The sequence below is a fragment of the Conger conger genome, chromosome 2 (assembly GCF_963514075.1).
Source record: "Conger conger chromosome 2, fConCon1.1, whole genome shotgun sequence".
Taxonomy (NCBI): Eukaryota; Metazoa; Chordata; class Actinopteri; order Anguilliformes; family Congridae; genus Conger; species Conger conger.
Genome location: NC_083761.1, coordinates 81,711,426 through 81,735,425, shown reverse-complemented (window position 1 = coordinate 81,735,425; position 24,000 = coordinate 81,711,426). Strand labels below are relative to the sequence as shown.

The following is a 24,000-nucleotide window of genomic DNA, read 5'->3' as shown; positions in this document are numbered from 1 at the left end:
AGCCTGTAGACTAGTGGCTAAGGTACATGACTGGGACAGCCTGTAGCCTGGTGGCTAAGGTACATGACTGGGACAGCCTGTAGCCTAGTGGCTAAGGTTGGTGGTTCAAACCCCAGTGTAGCCACAATAAGATCCGCACAGCCGTTGGGCCCTTGAGCAGGGCCACTTTCCCCCTCTGGAGCAATGCGGGGTTATGTCCCCTGCTTCGTCTATTCAACTGTAAGTCGCTTCGGATAAAAGCGTCAGATAAACAACTGTAATGTAATATAGGCTCAAAGGAACTTGACCAACCAGAGGAACTTGCCTATTCGAGTATCAAATCGTGCAGCTTAAAATAGGAACGCCACATCATCACACACAAGTCAATATCATTATGACACATACTACGTCAATATTAGTACAATTCACATCGAGTCGTTATCATTCATCACGGCACACCATTCACAGGTCGCTGTACAGAGGCAACACTGAACAGCAATGGCCTTCTTAATGGTATTTAGACTTTGAAACGCCTTTATCCAAAGCGCTGTACAATTGATGCTTCTCATTCACTTATTCATACACACACTCACACACCAACTGCGACTGGCTGCCATGCAGGGCACCAACCAGCTCGTCAGGAGTATTTGGGTGTTAGGTGTCTTGGTCAGGGACACTTCGACACGCCCAGGGTGGGAATCGAACCGGCAACCCTCCGACTGCCAGACGACTGCTCTTACCGCCTGAGCCAATGAGACGACTGCTCTTACCGCCTGAGCCAATGAGGCGACTGCTCTTACGGCCTGAGCCAATGAGACGACTGCTCTTACCGCCTGAGCCAATGAGACGACTGCTCTTACCGCCTGAGCCAATGAGATGACTGCTCTTACCGCCTGAGCCAATGAGACGACTGCTCTTACCGCCTGAGCCAATGTCGCCCTATAGCCTCGCACACGGGGGGATAAACACAGCCCGCTGTGGCCGCCCCAGGGAACTCTGGGAAGGGCCGAAGGAGAGGAGGAGGACTGGCATTTCACAGAGGAACTTGGCAACACGCAGAGGGGAGAGGACCTCAGCCCCAGGGAACTCTGGGAAGGGCCGATGGAGAGGAGGAGGACTGGAGTGACAAAGAGGAACTTGGCAACACACAGAGGGGAGAGGACCTCAGCCCCAGGGAACTCTGGGAAGGGCCGACAGAGAGGAGGAGGACTGGCGTGACACAGAGGAACTCGGGGACACACAAGAGGGGAGAGGAGGCCGCCCCGTGGAACTCTGGGAAGGGCCGACGGAGAGGAGGAGGACTGGCGTGACACAGAGGTGAAGAATGCCTTTCACAGGAGGCACAATGGGAGCCCGGGGACCGCAACTGATCTTCGCTCCCGAACGCTCCCTACGCCGCACCGACGACCCCGTTACCATGGAGCTTCCCCCGATAAATACCCCCCTCCCCCCTCCCCCCTCCCCCCTCCCTCTCCGCAGCCCCGGTTCATGTCCAAATGAAGCGCGCCGGCGAGAGGGGGGCGGAGGAACGCACCGCAGACCGGGAGAATGATAAATTATTAAAGGGGGGGGGGGGGGGGAGAGACAGGGTTTACGCAGAGAGGAGAAAAAAAAAACAACACGAGTGATGCTTTTATGCGCTCTCAGAAATAAAGATACCAGAAGTGCCGAAAGAGGTACAGTACAAATGTTTGTCGCTGGGACGGTACGCTATAGGTGCTTAAAATTGTACCCCTAGCCAGCAATACATAACTTATTTGCAACCTTTTTTTTTTAATTTTTTGCTTGGAAAATGTACTCATTTGTACCCAAAGAGAACATTACTGAACTTTCAGGGTACATTTAGGTGAAATTTGATCCTTGGGAAAAACTAAAATGTACCTCCGCTGTCACAGTATTTCGGAGAGTGCGTATAATCCAATAATGGCACAATATGTGGATTTAAGGGGGGGGGGGGGCGGGGGGCGGAGGGGGAAAAATCCTATTGGATGTCCGAACTGCCTTCATGGGTCTCCACCTTTACACGCGCAAAACAGGCTGCCGTGACGCAACTCTTGCATCACCCACCACGCCCCCCAGAAGAGCCCCAGAAGAGCCCCAGAGAAGAAGGGGCCTGGCTGGGAGGGAGTGCCCCGTCCCGGGCCCATCTGGAAGGCGTTAGCGGAGCGGCGAGGGGGGGAAAACAGTGAGCAGCAGGGCTGTGTTTCGCATGGCATCTCCTCCCGCGGGCTCCTGCGCTGCACTCACACAGGCTGGTGAGTCACCGCGGTCAGGGGGGAATGTTTTCGGGATGAGACTCTCTCTCTTCCCCCCCCCCGCCCCGTGCGTGCGCTGCCCCCCCCCCCCCCCCCCCCCCCGGACTCACGAGGCCCGCCGTGTGCGTGTTGACCGGGCGGGGCCCCGCGTTCCTGCGGGGGCCAAGGGCCACCTTAAAGGGCCGCTGGCGACGTAAACAGTCTGAGAGCCTACAGCGTAACCGCGCCGCACTGTGCAAGAAGCACATCACAGTTTGTGCACATTGCAGTTTTTGCACATTTATGATGGAAGTTTTCCGACTGCTTTTACTGCGTTTTACTGTTGTGTTGTTTGTGATCCACGTTGATTGTGGCGGAGCTGAAGACCATTGACAATTCCACATTGTGGACTGACAGTCTGTCTGTCTCTGTCTCTGTCGACCAGGCCAGCGCATCCCAAAACTCACCAGCCCACGTCACTTTTTAGCAGACAACTAGATATTTGGAATAGAACAGGACCTCCAAGTGATGGGTGGTTACCTGCCGAAGTATCTAATCAAGCAGTAGACAAACTGAGCCACAGATAAAATTGGGGCAGGTGTTAGTGTCGCACCCTGTTTGTGACTGAAGAGCCTTGACACTGTTCAGAACTGCATGTAGTTTTCGAGTAATGGTTGGACATAGGCTACGTATCCAGAATCTGCACAACACATCTGTATTCATCAAATAACACAATATTGTATGCGTTTACAATCAAAGTTACAGTTACGTTACACATCAAAGAAAGTTAGAGATACTTTACATATAACGGACTCGCTTTGCGAACTACCAATCTATACCCTATACATTAGTGTGTCAGAGTGCCAATTACCGGAGAACAAGAAATAGTTTTGAAGACAAAACGGTGAGCACGGAACAGGGTTTATGAATGTCAGATGAGATTTGGCATCCAGATTCACAGCCAAAAATTGGAATACTGCCAAGTCACCACGCTGGAAAAACTTTGCTCTTTGACCCCAGATTAGTTATTCCTTAGCCATAATTATACCCGTTATATGAATATAAAAACTGTGCAATTCAAACCACAGAAACAGACCATTCCTGACGTGGATTATTGACGCACGCTCTGACTAAAGTCTGAATAACCAGGCAACCCATTTTAGTCAACCTCTTGAAATTATCCAGCAAGATAAAACACAGTAATCTGTAAAATTCTTCCAATCTAGCCGAATTATTTAGTTGGTGTTTTTTTTGTGTAGTTCAAACGTTGTGCATCCAAAGTCTTTGGCAAAGATCGTAGTAGTAAACGGAAACGCACATTTTGCTAATCAGTTGCCGGGAATGTGTTTCTCACATTACTTAGAAGTGTTACTGGACGTGACGAGCTGTTGCTAGCTCAAACAAGCTATTTTTATCGCAGTCCAAAAGCCATTAATTTAACTAAATTAGTCTAAGGTTAGACACATTCGTTAGCTTTTGTTACTGTTACTTACGGGTAGTGATAGCTTGAAACTACTAACTTAGCTACCGACAAATGTCAATTAACTAGGTCATGACAAGACTGTGAACATACTGATTTACGTTATCACGGCATTTAAATCTGACAGTCACGCATCTAGCTAAATAACGTTAGCTAACTCCATGCCATTTTATACGAACGTTACTGACGTCGGGCTAGTTAGCTGTCTATAGTGCAACTTATTTAGCTCGCAAACAATTATTAATACCCGAAACAGCGTATAACCAGTTAGCTGACAGTCCACCCTGTTCAAAACAGCTAGCAACAGTAGCTTCATAACAGGCTAACTTGGATTCACGCCAAACGCTGCTCACGCGTGAATGGAGCTAGCTAGCAACACCTAGGCTAACGCTAGCTAATCCCACAAATAACTAATGTGGAGATGGCTACCCCTGCGCCCAATAGCACACCCTCTAACAGCACAATGCTGTCAAATATTATTTGGGTTTTAACGGCGATTCTCGAAAAATAACGAAATTGGCAACAAACATTTAAAAAACGAGCTGTAGCTATCCAGCAAGGTTCCCGGTTAGCGAGCGCAATAGCGAGGCGCATGACACGTCAAACAGTAACAAGTCCGGCTGTCAACAGACACGGGCATCGGCGTCGTGTCCTCTTTCAAGCTAAGCAGCTAAAAATATGATTAGCAACATTATAGGTTTTACTCTTTTTTTTTTTACCATTAAGCAAACACAAACCCCCAAAACAGGCGAAATTGTATATAGCTATTTATACAACCTTGTCATTTCCAGCCTGTGAATCCGCGTATCCAGGTCTAATACATTACCGTCGTCTCCTAGCGTTCACTAGAAATAAAACGGTAGCCTGACTCCGGGGAGTTTACAACATAGCTTCCGGCACTCTCGCGAATGCACAATGACACCACCCATAACGTCATCGAAACACCTATGATGACGCCTTCGCATATCTTTTACTCAAGTCCAGATTCCTGTAATGTTAGTCAGCCAGCGGCGAACAACTTTTTTTTCTCTATACAAACATATACCAAAGCAAATGCAGTCTCACTTACTGTGTGGTGCATGTTTCTTACTAACTATTGGATTGTGTAGATTCTTTGAACAATTCTAATATTCAACCGCAAATAAGCAATTATTGGTCGTGGTCATAATATGTGCCACGGGAATGTAGATCGTCATCTTTAAACAAGACAATACTTCAAATAATTAAGATACCTTTATATTACAGAGCAAACTGCAATATATATGTGCTTGGATTTTACTGAAAAACTGGTTACTGTACCTACACAGATGAAATCAGGAATCTATTCCAGTTGTGCCAATGAATATCTCATTGGTTCCTTGTATTAAATCATAGCAGGAATTAAGGAGGAACAGACCTTGCCGTGGTTCATAATCCATGTCTCTGTGATTCATAAAACAATAACCTCAGTGCACAGCTACAGTACAAATGGCTTGCATTAGCCAGACCTTTGTAAACAACACGTGTGTTATGCAATAGCCACCCTGTCCACCGAACACAAACTCAAAATGGCACTTTTGGGATGCTCTCTAGAATGGCATGTGTGTTGTGATACACAACTGTGCAGGATATACTTGCAGATATTTACTAGTTAACAAGAATATGATTATATTAATATGAGGAATACATACTCCATGTAAATTAAAATAAATTTCCATTTTAATTTTGATTGTATAGCTCTTTTTTAAATTTATATATGTATTTTTTTTTACAAAGGTCATTGCTACCACCCAGTGTTATAGAGATCCAGGTCTGCAGAAAAACTTCGAAAAACTCCCTGGCTGGAATTAGGAAAAAAATTTGAGCAGAATATGATTCAGAGGGGATTTGTTTCAGAAAGTAAGGTGGTTACCATTGCTTGAAACTAATGTGAATTCGTTTCTTTCTTTATCGCGACTCATATATTTGGATAATAGACATGCAGCCAGCAGTTCTTATAGTGACCACCAGGGCGCAGCATTGTGCCGAAGACAACATAACATGAGCGCATGGATTTTATATTTTAGACACTCACGCGTTAATTATTGATTTCAATTGTGTGGAGCATATCTCAATTACCTTCTACTCACCAAAAAATATAAAATCTATTAAACGAATATGGATGACACAGAGGAAACTCGAGGGACACCTGCACATTTGCAATTGTAGGCAAAAAGGAAAAATATTTGTGAGAAAAAAACACCCCTTTCTGTACAAAAGGTTCAAAATATATTTAGATCACCAGGTTCACTTTCCAGAGGCCCAGCTTCAGTGCACATTCCCAAACCTTTATCAGTCCAGTTAAACAATTACGAAATTAATCACAAACAGATATTCCAGGAAAGTTTGTACAATAGTACCACAGTGAAGAGTGCTTTGGCCTTTTGCAGAAACGGTGGGGGCTGCATATAAAAAATAAAAAATAAAACTAGAAGAAAAAAAAATAGTTGAACACCAACCGCAAAAATCTCACAGATTGACTACTGATGTTTTAACATGTCACTTAGAGCAACATGTATGCATTCATGTTCAGATCATTCGTCACAGAAATATGATGCAATTAAGTGAAACTACAAAGGCAAGGTTACAAGTGGAAATCATGTGAGAATTGCTGTTACCCTTCAGCGCGGCACCTAGTCTCAATGGCGTAAACACCACTGGCGTGTAAAAGGGTTGTTTTTTGCGCAGAAATGTCGGCGACCACTGCGTACGCCGTCATTTAAGACGCTGCCATATTGAGCGACAGAAGACTGCGGCGTAGTCAGGTGCGAGCGCGAGCGCAAACAATAGGACAATGTGAGACGCGCACCTTTAACAGACGTGTCTATGGAGCCGGCGGTTCGGCCACTCCCCCCTCCTCGCCGTTGCCGGGTTACAGGTCAAAACAAGCCAGCCGATCATGGCGTCCAGATCAAAGGAGCCCCGCGCGACTCCCTTTGACACGGAGCACTCCGCCTTCGGGGAGAGAGAGTCCCTCTACAGGAAGCTGGAGGACGCACGCAGAGCCCTCAGAAAGGTTTGTTGTTGCTCGGATCCGTGACTGCTTTGTAAACACGAACGCCCACCCAGACACACGCACTCCCTCTCTCTCTCTCTCTCTCTCTCTCTCTCTCTCTCACATAGACGCACACACTCCCCCCTCTCTCTCTCTCTCACACACACACCCTCACTCCCTCTCTCTCTCTCACACATGCACACACACACTCTCTCACTCTCTCTTTATCTCTGTCTCTCACAAACACATACACACAATGCAAGCACACACACACACACACACACACACTCTGCCTCTCTCACACACACACACACACACACACTCACACACACAGAACTCTAGCTACTGTCTTGGGCTTTCCGTAACTGCTGAGGGCTCTCTGATTGCGCTGAGCTCATTTCTGAAATGTTCAGAAAGACCCTCCGTCGGGGAAGAGCTGCAAAGAGACGTGACCCCAAATCCGATGCCTTTGAGCAATGCACTGGTGATCAGGTGCGGCTCCAAGCTTTTAGCTTTTACCTGTTTGGAACCGCATAGGTGTCGGGGAAATACAGTGGTCTGCCTGAATTGATTCCCTGCGAGGCTCACAGAAGAAACAAAGACATCACAGTCGCTCTGGATATGAGCTGGAGAATGGGCGAATCTTAAAGCCATGGGTCCAGCCGGGCGGACTGAACGGGCTTCGGGCCGTGCCTGTGGACAGGACCAGCCCTCCGGGCCCCGCTTTCAAATTGAAATGAGACGCTTCAAGCGGCGAAACGAGAGGGAATGCGATCCGCGTTGCCATAGCGACTCTGTCTCCCCAACCAGCAATCTTCAGAACAAACAAGATGCTCGTGGAGGGAAGTGGGTGGGTGTGAATTCTCCCGGGGGGCCCGTCCCCAACTCTCCTGCCCAAGCACGCCGTTCACACCCCCGCCCCCTGCCATTCCTCCTCATAGGCTGGAGGACCGAGAGTCCCAGCGTCCCCGGTGAATAGGGGTGGGAGGGGGAGGTTTTTTGTCTCGGCTGTGGGGCTGTGTAGGCTGTTGTGGAACTGCTGAGTAGGGGGGACTTTTCCGTGCCGGGGAGGGGGGAATCGGCGGGTCTCCGGGATATGCCTTCGGTGCGAGAGCGGTAAACAATTTGGGCACCCAGCCCCCAAAAACCAGGAGCCCAGTCCCAATCGCCGCAGACCGACGGACGGACGGACATGGAGTTCGGTAACAGGGACAGGAAACAGAAGGAGAAGAAGAAGGAGAAGGAGAAGAAGAAGCCCTCGGAGGAGAAGGTCCAGACGAGTTTATATCACCGGCGTTTGACTCGGAGGAAGCTTCTGTGTCCTGAAGGCGACTTGGTCAGTATGGCCAGTCAACAACTGCCACGGACTCCACTGTCCACATTCAAGATCACTCTTCTCCTTCTCACAGATCAAACAAAGTTCATAGATTAAATTATTTTAAAAAAATGTTACTTCTTGTTCTGTTTGATTTAGGTGCTTACAGTACCGCTGGGTTGGTAAAACTATGTTCTGAATCATCGTGCTGTGTGATCTTCACAGCGGGATGGTGCTTTGATAGATTTTTTTCAGGGGTAGAAAGTACTGTTACTGGTATTTACTGTACAAAGGAGCATAATCTTACTGCAGTATAAGATAATATCTGGGTATTTCAGATACATTTTCAGGGTAAGTAACTGGAATATTGCATTTATTCTCCTTGTGGTATTGCTGGGTGACTGAAGGTACATTTATTCTGATGAGTTCAGAAAAGTATGTTTTTGAGTGTCAGTCATGACCAGCGCTATTATTTAGCTCTGTCTGGTAGTATTTAATTATATCAGGTTTTAATTTAGTTTATACAGTACATGCAGATTGTGTGCTTATGGGGTGTGTGTGTGTGTGTGTGTGTGTGTGTGTGGGTTTGTGTCTTAGAGAATGCGAGTATAGATGTCCATATATGAAGTGGGTTATGAAGTGCAGGTGTGTGTTTGTGTATTTGGGTACACATACATGTTTGTTTGGAATTGTTCCTTAAGATTGTACAGTACATATATGGGAGTATGCCTAACCTTACGTGTGTGTCTGTGTGTGTGTATGAGAGAGAGTGGGAGAGAGAGAGAGAGAGAGAAAGGGCACACATATCCAGGCACTGTGTCTCTGTTCTGTGTTCCTACACCTGTCCACGCTACCTGTGGAAAGACTTAATATGCTTAATCTCTTCAAGCTTAGCTAAAGGAGACTTAGGGGTTATTTGATTGAGGGTTTTAAATTCATTAAAGGGATTAACAATGTGAACTACAGGAAATTCTTCAGGGCAAGCTCGGTCAGCAGAACAAGAAGACATGAATTGAAATTAGCAAAGGATTTGTTCACACAGAGAGTGGTCACTGTGTGGAATAGCTTGCCAGTAGTGGAGGCAGAAACTCTTTTCAAGACCCGACTTGATACAGTGTTTGATACTATTTAGCTTTTTAGTTAAACTGAGTTTTAGTAAACTAATCTAGTACTAATTACTAAGCAGTAAGTACACTTTAGTGGTAGGAAAAAGCGAATATTACTAGGCTGAATGCCTTGTTCTTGTCATTATCGTCGTTCTGTTCGTTATCTGTAAGCTCACCCTCCAAGCCCCTCCTCTGATGAAGCTCTCTGCCCCCGCAGAAGATCCTGTTGCATCGGCTGATTTTCATTGGCCAGATCTCCCCGGAGCTTGAAGACAAGACAGACCTGGGAGGTAGGCTTGCTGTCAATACCCAACGCAACACAACCAGTACACAACACAACACCACACAACACAACCAGTGCACAACACTACACAACACAACCAGTAAACAACACCACACCACACAACACAACCAGTACACAACACAACACCACACAACACAACCAGTACACAACACATCACAGCACCACACAACACAACCAGTGCACAGCACAGCACCACATAATACAACCAGTACACAACACAACACCACACAATACAACCAGTACACAACACAACACCACACAATACAACCAGTACACAACACAGCACCACACAACACAACCAGTACACAGCACAGCACCACATAATACAACCAGTACACAACACAACACCACACAATACAACCAGTACACAACACAGCACCACACAACACAACCAGTACACAACACCACACCACACAACACAACCAGTACACAACACCACACCACACAATACAACCAGTAAACAACACAACACCACACAACACAACCAGTACACAACACAACACCACACAACACAGCCAGTACACAACACCACACAACACAACCAGTACACAACACCACACCACACAATACAACCAGTAAACAACACAACACCACACAACACAACCAGTACACAACACCACACAACACAGCCAGTACATAACACAGCACCACACAATACAACCAGTACACAACACCACACAACACAACCAGTACACAACACAACCAGTACACAACACAACACCACACAACACAGCCAGTACACAACACAACACCACACAACACAACCAGTACGCAACACAACACCAATCAGAGCCATTCATAGGGGGGGGGGGGGGGGGGGGGGTCTCTGATGTCTGCATTCTGGTGTGGTTTACAAGGCCTGACAGCAACCCCTGCAGAACAGTTTATTATACCACCCCAACTATCAAGTGTCTCCAAACTCATTGGGCAGTGCTTCATCCTATAGCATGACAATGGTCCCAAACATACACCAGTGCTCTCTTTCTTCTTTATGATGTTCCAAACTGTTTGTTTCAGTAAGCCTATGGTTTGGCATATGTCTCTAATTGCTCTCAGCCTCATAATGGCTCCCTTGACTTTCATTGGCACACCTGGAGCAGCCTGTAGCCTTGTGGCCAAGGTACATGAATGGTAAATGGTAAATGGTTGGCATTTTATATAGCGCCTTTATCCAAAGCGCTGTACAATTGATGCTTCTCATTCACCCATTCATGCACACACTCACACACCAACGGCGATTGGCTGCCATTCAAGGTGCCTACCAGCTCGTCATGAGCATTTGGGGGTTAGGTGTCTTGCTCAGGGACACAGCCCGGGCGGGGGATCGAACCGGGAACCCTCCGACTGCCAGACGACTGCTCTTACAGCCTGAGCTAGACCTGACTGGAACCTGGAAGGTTGGTGCTTCAACCCCCAGTATAGCCACAATAAGATGTGCATAGCACAACTCCACATTGCTTCAGGGTTGTAATTATTATTAGAACTCTGTACATTTGCTGAAATTGGTTAATTGGTCCACGACTTGGGCAGAGTTGCGCATTGATGTCACATACTCAGGCTCCCTTGGCTTTGTTCTGACACAGCCCACAGGCCAGTTATACTCACTCGCCAAACCCCCACCCCCACCCCCTCCACCCCGCAGATAAATCAGAGTGAAGAGCATGAAGATTGCTGCAGAAATAATGCTGCCTTATTATTACCACAGGTTCTTATCATGTTATTTTAGATTTGATAGTTTCCAATGTTAGCTCTTGGGTGCTCTTATAATGCGGTGATTATGATTAGACTAACAGCGACATGCTATTAACAGAATGTAATAGTCTCTTAGTGAGCTTTTTAGTGGGGTTGGTGAGTTCAAAACACATCCGCTATGATGGGGGTCTATTTTTAACCGCGGACTTTGGGTCATAAACTGCCATTCATTTGCCTCGGCCTGAAATTACAGCCCTGTTCTGTTTGCTCTCTCCACTGTAATCGCAGCCCATTACGAGAGGTTATCGCAGCACCTGCAACTCCGCTACCAAGCGGACGCATTCACCGGGCTTCTTCTCCTCTATCCCTCTCACGTGGTGCACATCCTGGAGGTATGAAACCGTACTGGGAGGGCCTGCAGGGTGGCAGCCATCTTTGCTCCCCCTGCTGTGAAATCCAGCTATGCCAGCTCAACTAGCTTGACAATTGAGCTGGCCAAGCTGGTCATGAAGCTGGTCTAGCTGGATATGAGCTGGTCGACCAGCATGGCCAAGCTGGTCATGAAGCTGGTCTAGCTGGGTATGAGCTGGTCAACCAGCATGGCCAAGCTGGTCATGAAGCTGGTCTAGCTGGGTATGAGCTGGTTGACCAGCTAGTGCTGGTAGCTTGTCTGAGCTGGTTGACCAGCTGTTTCCAAACATAGCTTGAGCTGGTCAAACCATGAGAGCTGGTCTGAACTGATCAACCAAAACCTACAGTGGCTTGAGCTGTTATTTTTTTCAGCAGGGCCCTTCACTTTGTAAAAGGCTCTGGATAGAACTGTCTCACAGCTCAAACCTGTGAAGCCCTATGAATGCTATCAGCACACTAGAGCTTGTAATTACAGTGGCAGACAGTCATACTCTGTAATTATAGTGTGAGTCACTGAGTGAGCGGTTCTTAAACACTTTCTGTGGCCTGGAAAGATGCCAAATCTAGACTAACACTAAGGGAATGTACGTACGTTCTTTTAACCCTTTACGGGGTACGATTACAACTGCTGTATGTCATTAAATAAACTGAACATTCTAATGCTGATGTAACAATCACTACTGGTACAGTGTTGGAGTTCTAGAACACTGACTTTGAATAAAAAAAATAAAAAAAATAAAAAACAATAAAACATTACCAAAAACCTATTCTCCAAAGGGTTAAAAAATTGTAAAAGATAAGATAATGCTGCTCAACTGCAGGTCCTGCGGGCCACAGCGTCTGCAGGTATTCGCTCCAACCCATGCACTACGCCACCAGATTTCACTAATGACCTTCCTGGACTAAGGAGGTAAAACAATGAGTGAAATCAGGTGGTATACAGTATTGTTGGAGCAAACAGCTGCAGACATTGCAGCCTGGAGTTTAGTTATCCTGGTCCAAGAGACCTCTTTTCCATAAGAAACCAATCACGCCCCCTACAGGTTTTCATAGTGAATACTGTGCTTCTTTTATAAAGTGCCTCTATCAGGGCTAAGCCCTGCAGGCTGTCAGTCGTCTCCAATGCTCAGTCCTCCGCTCTTTCCGTAGTCCTCCAGTGAAGTCCTGGTGTATGTGCTCCGGGACCTTTGCGATATCCAGGCCAGGCCTCACAGGTGAGCCACATCACGCCACACAGGTAGACTGAGTGCACCTGAAGAGCCACACACACACTCAGGTGTGTCACGTGTGTGTGTGTGTGTGTGTGTGTGTGTGTGTCAGCGTCAGTTCGGTTAGCAGAACGAGGAAGCTTAGATGATAAATTCTGCACGGACATTAGGACGTAGTTTTTCCGCACAGAGAGAGGTCACTGTTTGTGAGGACGTGCAGTGAAGGCACACTCTCTGGGGGCTTTCAAGACCAGGCTTGATGCAGCGCTAGATACATTTTAGCTTTTAGGCAAAGACAGCAGTAAGTACATTTCAGTGGTAGGAAAAGGCAAGAATTGCTGGGCTGAATGGCCTGTTCTCTCGTGTCATTGTGTTGTGTTATGTTATGTTGTGTTATGCTGTGTGATGTTGTGCTGTGTTATGTTGTGTTATGTTGTGTCATGTTGTTATGTTGTGTTGTGTTGTGTCATGCTGTGTTATGTTGTGTTATGTTAAGTTGTGTTATATTGTGCATTAGCTCACATTCAAAGTCCAGCCTGGTAATTAACACTACGTTCATTATTGTTTGGGCAGTTGGCTTCCTTGATGGGAGCATCCTAGTGATCCTAGTGAAAACATGATCTTTGTTACCAAGGGGTTTGTCATTTGAGATTGGTAGGAGATTGTCTCAAAGCTTCTTTGGACAGTAGCCCGTTGTGGGTCCATTGTTCTGATTCTCTCCGTTGTTTCTGTCGTCACGGTGACACCACAGTGCCCTGATTTCGGAGTCCAGAATTCTGGTGGTGTCACATGACATCTCGAGCAGGCTGTTCCAGGACTGGAGCTACAAGGTGCTGGACCTGCCGGGAACCACGCTGACGGACAGGGGGAAGCAGGAGACGACCGAGAAACTGGTCACCAGCACGCTCAAGACCCTTCTCAAGCTGGGCAGCCATCTGCAGAGACTGAGCAAGGTGGGTCAACCGAGGTCAGGACCGCCGTCAGAACCAGAATCCAGAACTCAGAACCAGGGACCGTAGAATCGGGATACGACATTACAAAATACATTACTGTTATTTAAAGAAGGAGACAATCCCCCCCCTGGAGCTTTGTGGGGTTTAGGGCCTTCCTCAAGGCCCCCAACAGCTGCTCATATGTACCTTAATGTGGCTGCACCGGGGCTTGAACCGTCAACCTTCCAAGTCCTAGTCAAGCACCTTAGCCACTAGACCGGTCGGTAACCCTGGTCCTGGAGAGCGGCAGGGTGTGCTGGCTTTCGTCTCCACCTTAAAATAAGCAACCGATTCAGACCCAAGAAACCAGGTGAGGTGAGTTAACTGTGTAATCAACGGCTTTCATTGATCAATTAATGCCAAGTAACAACGAAAGCCAGCACACCCTGTGGCTCTCAAGGACCTGGGTTGCTGACCCCTGCACTAGACAATAGACAGTTCTGATGTAACATCAATAGCAGAAAAGAGTATTTTTGGTCACAACCAATTGAACAACGCAGATGTTGATTGGTTGATGCTACTTCCTGAATACCCACCAGGAAGTGCATACACCATTCACCATACGGATATATCGTTATAGTGGTTGTTACCAATGTGCATTGTGAGTGATAGAGCACATCGTGTTTATGTTTTCGTGATGGCCGATCATATTTGCAGACCAGTTGGCAGTGGCTGGGAGACCCAAAAGCCCAAAGCCCAAGTCCCAAAGCTATAGCTACTGCCAACTGTGGCCTGCAAATACAAAAAAAAGAGAAAAATAAATAATAGTGAATAACATGAAAACAAAAGTTTGAAAAGTTCCTTCTGACTCCTTTTGACTTGAGGGGCACTCAACCCCCTGTCTTTTTGGGTAATTGTCCCCTCCCCTCTCCTCTCCCCTCCAAGAGACGAAACTTCAGTGTCTCTGCCGAGTCCCTGCTGAAGCAGGGACCAGAACTGATCATCCCGCAGGATGTCCTGGCCCAGCTCATCGAGAGGAACGAGCTCCTCACCCCTCAACAGTACCTGCAGGCCTACCACTCCCCCGTCAACCTGCCCATAAACTCAGGTACTGTTCCCTACCACTCCCCCGTCAACCTGCCCATAAACTCAGGTACTGTTCCCTACCACTCCCCCGTCAACCTGCCCATAAACTCAGGTACTGTTCCCTACCACTCCCCCGTCAACCTGCCCATAAACTCAGGTACTGTTCCCTACCACTCCCCCCTCAACCTGCCCATAAACTCAGGTACTGTTCCCTACCACTCCCCCGTCAACCTGCCCATAAACTCAGGTACTGTTCCGTACCACTCCCCTCTCATCCTGCCCATAAACTCAGGTACTATTCCCTACGACTCCCCCCTCAACCTGCCCATAAACTCAGGTATTATCTCCAACCACCGCCCTCAACCTGCCCATAAACTCAGGTACTATCTCCAACCTCTCCCTTGTCAACCTGCCCATAAACTCAGGTACTGTTCCCTACCACTCCCCTCTCATCCTGCCCATAAACTCAGGTACTATTCCCTACGACTCCCCCCTCAACCTGCCCATAAACTCAGGTATTATCTCCAACAACCGCCCTCAACCTGCCCATAAACTCAGGTACTATCTCCAACCTCTCCCCTGTCAACCTGCCCATAAACTCAGGTACTGTTCCCAACCACTCCCCGTCAACCTGCCCACAAACTCAGGTACTGTCACCAACCACCTTGGTTTGAAGGGACACTCCTACTTGAAGGGACACTCTCTCATCTATAATTGAGTTTTTCTTCCACATTTCAGATTTAGCAAACAGCTGAATAAATAGTGCAATGCATTGTAAAACTAGTAAACTCAGTCAGCTTTAAAAAGGCATTGAAAAACACGATTTATACCCCCATCACGACGAGAACCACAGACTCAATGTCCTTACACGCAACGTGTTCTTTTATGTTTGTTGCAGCGCACACGTTTGGAAGTGTCTGTCCAAACATCGTTTAGCCACCGGTGGAAGGTCGAAGGTCAAAGGTCACTCTGAACCACAGAAGCTGCTGGACATGTCAACGCTGATTCTGAAGACCAGCCCTCTAGGAACCCACCACAAAAACACCAGGCCACCATTGCAGCCGGGACACACACTGTACATTCAGCTCAGTCCCCAGAGGTGAACTTCACAAAGGCGCAGTGAAAGATGGGTTTTTATAACTATTCATTTTCATCGTATGACAGTAAAACCGAAATCCTGGCCGCCCTCCCCCCCGCCCCCGCCCCCACCAGGGGACTCATCTAACAGGGCAGGGGGGCTCTCAGTGTCCCAGCCAAACTCCCAGCACGGCTATCTGATGTTCCCTGTTTTGCCTGGACGATGAATGGCTCCCTCCGTACACAGTGACTTTCCCTGTGAAAAACGGCCGGTACACGGGGTGCAGATGGGGACAGGATGCTAACCGTGGCTGAGCGGAGTAAGCAACCAGGACCCCAGCTGCACCCCAGCTCTTTCACATCAGAGAGTGTGTAAATCCAACCCCATGTTATGTCAATTCGGGCTATTGTTCTTCTTTTTTTTTTTTTTACATTACACAGGATCTGATGTTATTTTCCTTGTGCTGATAATTAGGGGGCTGAGCACAAAGGCCCAGCTCAGACGTTCCTATAAGTAGCATGGTTCTTACCAACCAAATAACCAGGCAACAATATTATACATCAGCCAAAAGGGTGCTAATGCGAGCATTTCACAGGGTCTGTTAGCCTCCCGACTCCGGTGCTTTGTTGAGTTAGGCCCACGACACCTCCCCGTTACCCCCTTCAGGCACCCTTAACTTACCGTTAACAATACTGTGTAACCCTTATTTAATCTGATCTTTCACAACATGGCGATTCCTCGTGAACTCAGAACTGCGTTTCTGAATCCCTTCCGTTCTAAAACACATTGCCCTCCTGGGAAGAATGTGTTCCATAAAGCAGGACTGCCCAACCCTGTTCCAGGCGATCTACCATCCTGTAGGTTTTTACTTCAACCCTAACAAAGCACACCTCATTCAACAGCTAGAGCAGGGCTGGCCAACCCTGTTACAAGGAGATCTACCATCCTGTAGGCGTTCCGTGTACTCCTGGGGGTCCCTGAAGGTAGTGGAGGAGGTCCTATTATACTTTTAAACTTTTTTTTGTTTGTTTGAGTTTGAGTGGGGCTCTCTGGATCAGAAAAAGTTGAGGACCCTTGTTCTACACGCCTTGATCTCTGAGGCTGTAGGTCCAGCAAACTGCTGGCGAGTCATAGACGGACAGGGGGAAGCAGTCCTGTGGTGATAAATCATATTATTATAGTCTACCAAATATCATTACAAACTCCAGTGGATTTAAAATGTATAGAGTTTAATGCCCTGGAAGATGAGAGTTATGATCAGCAATGGACTGACTTATATTCTCAACATATAGTAGCTGTTGTGTGTTTGTCTTTGCATCCTGTGTAGCTGAACACTGACACCTTCTGGCCAGAGAAGAAAATGACATGCCCGTGGCAGCAAAATGTTTTGTGAAAGTGACATGTTGTCTGTTGTTGTCTGTTTCTTCCCTTTTCACTAACTTTAAACCACACAAAAAAATGTGCTTTGCGCTGTCCTGGTTTAGAGTGGAACCGCCGTACCATCAGCCAGGTGAAATAGCCACCGCTGAACAGCACAAAATTACTGTATGGATTGCGCATGCACACACACACAGACTCACTCACACACACACACACACACACACACATTCAGACACAAATATATACACACACAAACACGCTCACACAGATACACACAGGCACACATGCACTCAGACCCACACATGCACAAACCAGCAAGCAAGCACACACACACACACACACACACATACACACAAACATGCTCACACACATACACACAGGCACACATGCACTCAGACCCACACATGCACAAACCAGCAAGCAAGCACACACACACACACACACACACATACAAACAAACATGCTCACACACATACACACAGGCACACACGCATTCAGACACACACACACACACACACACACACGCACAAGCATGCACACACACACATACACAGGCTAAAAATACATACAAACAAGCACACACACACACACAATCAGAATTAAGGAAAATAAGTGCAGGCCAGACTAAAGAGTTATAAATGTAGTTTTTTAATCATTTTGACATTCTGATGAGGACTGCCGCAGGTGACACAGCTACAAGCACACCACCCAATCGGGAGAGGGAGAGGGGGCGGGAGGGGTGGGGGGGGGCAGGGGAGTAGGTCACGGGGCAGAATATTTCCAAGGGAAGTGTCCATTTTAAATTTAAACTGCCCGCCCCCCCCCACCCATCCCCACTCCACTCCACTCCCCAGGGCCCCTTTACACCCTCTCTGTCCAGCACACACGGGGCTGTTTTAGAAGAACAGTTTGTGACACAAATTTTTGGCCCCCTTTTGTTTATTCATAGCCTGAAACAGAAAAGTAAAAAAAAAAAAAAAAAAAAAAAAAGAGAGAGAAAATGACACAACGATGTCCTCGAATCGTTAAAACAACGCGATTCTGATGCATGCAGCACAATGTTTCCCCTTTTTAAAAAAGTACACATACTGGTAAAATGGGGTGACCGGTGTTATTTTATTCCTTTATTTTATTTTATTTTGTTGGGGGGGGGGGGGCGGAGAAAAACCAGCTGTTGTTACCAGAACCTGGGGGGGGGGGGACCTTAAGTCATCTCTCCATCCTTGCTGATTTGCCGAATGAATGTGCTTCCATCTGCACTGCAGCGAGTTCGCGCTTGTTTTGGAAGCGTGCTGCGCACCTTTGGCCACACTGCACCTTATGCAAAGTCACCTGTGTCAGGATGGATGCTGACACTCTGTTTACATCACTCTTGTTGCACTCGTGATATTTTAGCAGTTAAACTTACCCATAACTTTTACCATCTATTCCACTGGACATTCACTGAAGCACTGCGGGTGAAGTGCACTTCTCCAGAATACAATGGCAGGGTCCTACCGAGGAATCGAACATGATTCGTGACCTTTAGCCCAGGAAGCACAAAGAGCATTTGTACACACTGCAGCACAATGCAGTGCAGTGAGAGACCCAGCTCTTGTAGTGTGTCTCAGCTCCCCTCAGCTCAGGGATAACGGCTGGTTTTTCTCTGACAGAAGAGAGAGGCTCCAAGAAAACAGTATGGGTGGAGCTAGCATTTTCTCGCTGGTTTCAACCAATCGTTTTGAGCTTCTGAGGTGAGAGAAATGTTTTGATTGGTGCAAACCGTTCAGTTCAGTCGATTCATAGCTCTTTATTGGTCAAACTATTATATGGGGTTCATGAAACGTCACCCTCTCAGGGATTAAACACCACCTTTTACTGGACTGCATGACTTTATTATGGTACAACCTTGTCCAGAACTTTAATATTGAGATCACGTGTGGTTTACATCATGCTGGTAGCTAGTTAGAAGGTTTTTTTTTTTTGACAATTCAAATTGAATGAATATACGTATCCCTAGGATCATCTGAACAGAGATTCTGAACTGTTCATTACCTTTTGGGTGTATGAAATACTGTATATACGCTACACATAGGTGATGGGGACTGAAGATATTAAACAATTTTTCAGGTATGACAAAAACGCATGCTGTTGATTATCATGAGACCTCCAGTCCTAACTTGCCATTTTGTTTACTTTTACCAGAGTTTTACCATAGCAACAAAACACATTACTCCATGTTCATAATTCGACAGCTGCCTACGGTGAAAGACAAACGTCACCAAGGTAACCACTACATTCCGTCTACACACCGAGAAAAATTCAATTTCCACCATCTTTCAATGGGCATGCTTCAAAAAACGACGACAACAAGCAAACAAAAAGGGCTTCCCCCAAATCCGAAAAGTCTTTCCTACACCTCGCGGTAGGAGTCATAATTTGCTTCGGGGTCCCGTAAGATAAAAAGAGCCGTATTTCATCAGTATATACAAACTGCGTTCTTTAGAAATACTGATCCCCGCCCTCCCCCCCCCCACCCCGATACAGAACAGCGAAGAAATCATCACACACAAAAGTCCAGTTAAAGACAATACTGACCATTACTGTGTGCACACCCCACAACCAAATTAAGGACACATTGCAATTATATATATATTTTTTACTGTTATTATATTATCAATATAATTTATTTAGAATGCAGTCTGCTTTGAAAGGCATGAAATCGTCTACTTGGATGGCTGTCTATTCGAATAGGACCACTAAAATAAGATCCCCACCTGTCTGATTAGAAGAACGGACCAATCAGATTTACCCTGGAGTTTTTGGCCCCTCCTGTTTTCTGAGGTTTTCTTTTTTGTTAATAAATATCTTAATTGCACTTTTATTGGTAAATACCTTCTGAGATTTCAATGCTGTTTTTTTAAAAACTGGCACCGTTTTCCTTGGGCTGATTTTATTGCTCGCGGGAATTTCAGCGGTATGTGGCTAAAAAAAGAGCTACATACCTTAATCTATTGTTCAGCGCCTGTACATTGGATAATAAAAAAGTTTGTGTGGTCAACAACGTGTGGTTGTTGTTTGTTTGTAACGGTCGTTCTCTTCCACGCCAGCTGAAATGTTTAACGGTCCAATTTGAATTTCCGGTTTAAAAAAGTGAACTGTGAGATGTCTAAGTCGGCAAAGTTAAGCGCGTGGCATCGTCTGATGTCGCGTCGCGTCAGTGAAAGCGATATGATTTTTGTCACATGTCAGCTATTGCCAGCGGGTAGAAAGCGACGCACACAAATAAAGCACTATCCTTTATCTGTCCCGGCTCTGAGCCGGTAAAAATGCGCATCCCAAACGTCAGCGTTTCTAGATAGAAAGTCCTAAAAAATATGAGCTTGCTTCTCCGCCTGAATTTCGTACTAAACAGAACTATAAAGCTTGCCGTTGTTAACTGTGCAAACGGTTACTGCAGATTTTAAACTGTGTATCTGGCAATACAAAATAACAACACGTTATTATATATAATTTATATTTATCTTTATATATATAGATTTGTTTCCCCCCCCCTCCAAGTACTGTAATGTATATACACACATACCTATGTACAATTTTATATTTACAACAAAATTGTGGTGAGTCTTGATATTTAGCACTTGAAAACGGTAAAGGTACATTAAGGTTGAATACAGGAGCAGCGTTGCAGCATCCAGGCAGTGCATATGGATTCATGAGTCTGTCAGACGTGGAGGGTCCTTCAGAAAGCGTATGGTCCCCTTTCCTCTGTACCCTACGTCGCTCACCTTGGGGCAAAGGTTTGGTTCTGTTCTGGAGGCGCTGACACACACTGAGGTCAAGCTAATAATACAGAAACAGGCTCTTAAGATGTTGTTTAAAAAAATAATAATAATTAACACTCATCGAGAATGAATCGTAACATAAGTCATTGTGTTCCAAGGAGATTCCTATCCAGCAAGCTGATTTCAGTTCAGCCTCTTGAAGAAACGGGAAACAGGAAACGGAGAAACAGGAAGTAAAGTGAGCCGCGCTTCTCAGCCAATCAGGCAGGCCGAAAGGGCCCAAACCCTTCTGGTGATAAGCAGAATCTACTCCTCCCAGCAGACACTTGGGTCTGTACCGTTAACACTGAAGCTTCAATCCCTCTCCACTGCTAACGCCAACGTCACGTGTCATAAGATTATGATCAATACGGTTGGGAAGCACTGGACGTCCTGTTTTTCCGAAACCGAACCTCCGGACTGGACTTTGAGGAGTACGGGAAGACGCAGGAGTTGACCATCTGCTCGGTCAATAGAGATCCGTGAGATTAGAGCCACAGAAAGGGCAGAGCAGCCTTGGTGCTGGAAACGACCCCAACACCACCACATACGACCCAAACACCACACGGGGGTGATATCTGCCAGGACGCCAAGCAGCTTGCAGCTGTCCCTAAAACCCCAGGGGTCGATCAAATAAAGCAGAAACAAGGTTCTGGGGCCCCCCACTGAGCAGAGTCCAGGGGAACTGAAAACAGAGCGCAGAAATCGCCAGGAGCCTGCTGTTTGTTCACGGACCACAGGGGACCGAGTCAGTCACACCCCGCACATTCCTGGCATAGCCCGGCACTGTACACACACACACACACACACACACGCACACGCACAGCTGCCCGCTCTCCAGACGCACCGCGGTGCTGTTCTTCAACGACCCGCCAGTGGGAACGGGACAGGTGTTATTGTTTAAAAAAAAAAAAAAGACCCGTTCAGAAGACTCCCGCTTTGTTATTGCCAGGTATGTGATTCGAGAATATGAGTCGAAATATGATGAGCGTTTATATATCTTTTGTCTGAATACGGGTTTAGCGCCTTAGCGTTTAGCACACTGCTGCTCGAACAGGGCTCAGACGTCTTGTGCTGTTCTAGCTCTGACTGAGGAACACAGGGTAGTGTAGGCAAGGGAGGGGGGCAGGGTCAAATTTTAAACCACAACCTCCTGGGTTAGTGTGAGGCAATGCCCCTGTCCCCCTGACGGCAAATCACTGATCCCAGAACAGTGCAGCCTGTCCCTCTCCTGCAAGGATAGACTGCATCTCACTGATCCCAGATCAGTGCAGCCTGTCCTTCTCCTGCAAGGACAGACTGCATCTCACTGATCTCAGAACAGTGCAGCCGGTCCTTCTCCTGCAAGGACAGACTGCATCTCACTGATACCAGTACAGTGCAGCCTGTCCCTCTCCTGCAAGGACAGACTGCATCTCACTGATCCCAGATCAGTGCAGCTTGTCCTTCTCCTGCAAGGACAGACTGCATCTCACTGATCTCAGAACAGTGCAGCCGGTCCTTCTCCTGCAAGGACAGACTGCATCTCACTGATCCCAGTACAGTGCAGCCTGTCCCTCTCCTGCAAGGACAGACTGCATCTCACTGATCCCAGATCAGTGCAGCCGGTCCTTCTCCTGCAAGGACAGACTGCATCTCACTGATCCCAGTACAGTGCAGCCTGTCCCTCTCCTGCAAGGACAGACTGCATCTCACTGATCCCAGTACAGTGTGGGTCCAACATTAGCTTCTACTTGCACTTCACCAACCTGACCTGATTCCAGTGAGTGTTTTTTTTTTGTTCTTTTCTTTTGTGGAGATGAAGGCGGAATTGCAAACGCAACACAAATAAGGCAAGGAAAAAAAACCTTTAAAAAAAATAACAAAAATGACAAATGAACCACAAAACAAATTAACACAATAAAAATGAGTTTGTTTCAAAACAAATTAACACGCCACCACTTTGTAAAACAGACAAAAAAAACAGACAAGTTAAAAAAACAAAAACAAAGTGTAACGCATCATTATTAAGGTTCGTTTTTATACATCAAGTGTTCCTGTGCACCCTTCCCCCACTCACTCTTAACCTGCAGTGTCTGACCTGTTTCCTAATCGACACAGAGGAGACTCTTCACAGTCAGCGGGGCGAAAGGGGGCCAGTCGCCCAGTCGTGCCAACGCCTCAGTAGTAATGTGTCTCTTTATGTACAGCTGGGGATCGGAGGAAATCTCCGGAGGGCGGGGCCTGGGGGGCGGAGCGCGGGGTCGCGGGGGGCGAGGCATTGGACGAGGGGGCGGGGGCGGGGTCATGATGTCATAGTGCCGTGACCTCGGACTCCTCCTCGGACTCGGCCTTGCCGGCGAAGGCCGCCGGCGACACAGAGTTCCGTTCGGCGTGCCCCAGGGGTCCGCCCGGGAGCCCATCCAGTTCCACGGTGATGGCGGGGATCTCCAGGTCGAAGAGAGAATCTGCCAGGCGCTCGCCCCCGACGATGATGACGGGAGAGAGGAGGGAGAGAGGAGGACGAGAGGAGGGAGAGAGGAGGTTAGGTGTCGGCTGGGGGGGTCCTCGGGGAGGGCGGGGGGGGTGGAGGAGAGGTTGGGAGGTGGGACGGTCAGGGACAGACAGCAGCAGGGAAACACCGGCGCTGACGGACACAGTACAACACCGGAGACGTCATCAAGCACAGGCCCAGGGAGCGCGTCTCAGAGTGCCCACAGGGGGGCGCTGTCCCACCCCTACGGCCCGCAATTTTACACAGGAGCCCTGTGCACTAAGGATGAGGGCCACAACTAGTTTTTTATTCCGAAAACCGAAGGGACAATGAATATCTGCAGTTGACAGTTAACAATATATAATATTATATTGTCTGTACTAAGGATGAGGGCCGCTACAAGAGTTTTTGTTTCCGAAAAGTTACCAGCAGGAAAAACGATGGGACAATGAATATCTGCAGTTGACAGTTACAATATATAATATAATATTTTCTGTACTAAGGAT

At 47.1% G+C, this 24,000-nt stretch overlaps 3 protein-coding genes across 6 annotated transcripts in view; 1 reads left to right on the top strand and 2 right to left on the bottom strand.

Moving 5' to 3' along the window:
* LOC133115923 (nuclear distribution protein nudE-like 1-B) overlaps window positions 1–4,590 on the bottom strand; it is a 39,009-nt gene extending 34,419 nt beyond the window's left edge. For all 3 annotated transcript variants that reach the window (XM_061225404.1, XM_061225405.1, XM_061225403.1), the window contains exon 1: window positions 4,471–4,590. The gene's annotated coding sequence lies outside the window, so the exon portion shown is untranslated. The remainder of the gene's footprint in view (window positions 1–4,470) is intronic.
* A 1,984-nt stretch (window positions 4,591–6,574) lies between these two features.
* LOC133115959 (testis-expressed protein 47) lies at window positions 6,575–16,482 on the top strand. Of its 2 annotated transcripts, none has more exons than XM_061225407.1 (7): window positions 6,575–6,727; window positions 9,345–9,417; window positions 11,412–11,515; window positions 12,684–12,748; window positions 13,494–13,695; window positions 14,620–14,782; window positions 15,659–16,482. In XM_061225407.1, the coding sequence occupies exons 1-7, from the start codon at window positions 6,611–6,613 to the stop codon at window positions 15,694–15,696; spliced, it is 762 nt and encodes a 253-aa protein (XP_061081391.1). In that variant the 5' UTR covers window positions 6,575–6,610; the 3' UTR covers window positions 15,697–16,482. The 2 variants fall into 2 exon arrangements, with proteins under 2 accessions (XP_061081391.1, XP_061081390.1); XM_061225406.1 differs by lacking the exon at window positions 6,575–6,727 and adding an exon at window positions 7,746–8,042.
* A 6,066-nt stretch (window positions 16,483–22,548) lies between these two features.
* LOC133121363 (rho GTPase-activating protein 44-like) overlaps window positions 22,549–24,000 on the bottom strand; it is an 85,260-nt gene continuing 83,808 nt past the window's right edge. Inside the window, exon 17 of the mRNA XM_061230563.1 lies at window positions 22,549–23,468. Within this exon, the coding sequence (XP_061086547.1) occupies window positions 23,314–23,468 (155 nt within the window). The 3' untranslated portion in view covers window positions 22,549–23,313. The remainder of the gene's footprint in view (window positions 23,469–24,000) is intronic.

Bases quoted from the DNA above. Each gene is read 5' to 3' on its own strand.
- LOC133115959 (XM_061225406.1), top strand. From the start codon at position 7,899: ATGGAGTTCGGTAACAGGGACAGGAAACAGAAGGAGAAGAAGAAGGAG. The intron at 8,043-9,344 runs GTCAGTATGGCC...CTGCCCCCGCAG, and splicing joins TGTGTCCTGAAGGCGACTTG to AAGATCCTGTTGCATCGGCT. The intron at 12,749-13,493 runs GTGAGCCACATC...GTGACACCACAG, and splicing joins ATCCAGGCCAGGCCTCACAG to TGCCCTGATTTCGGAGTCCA.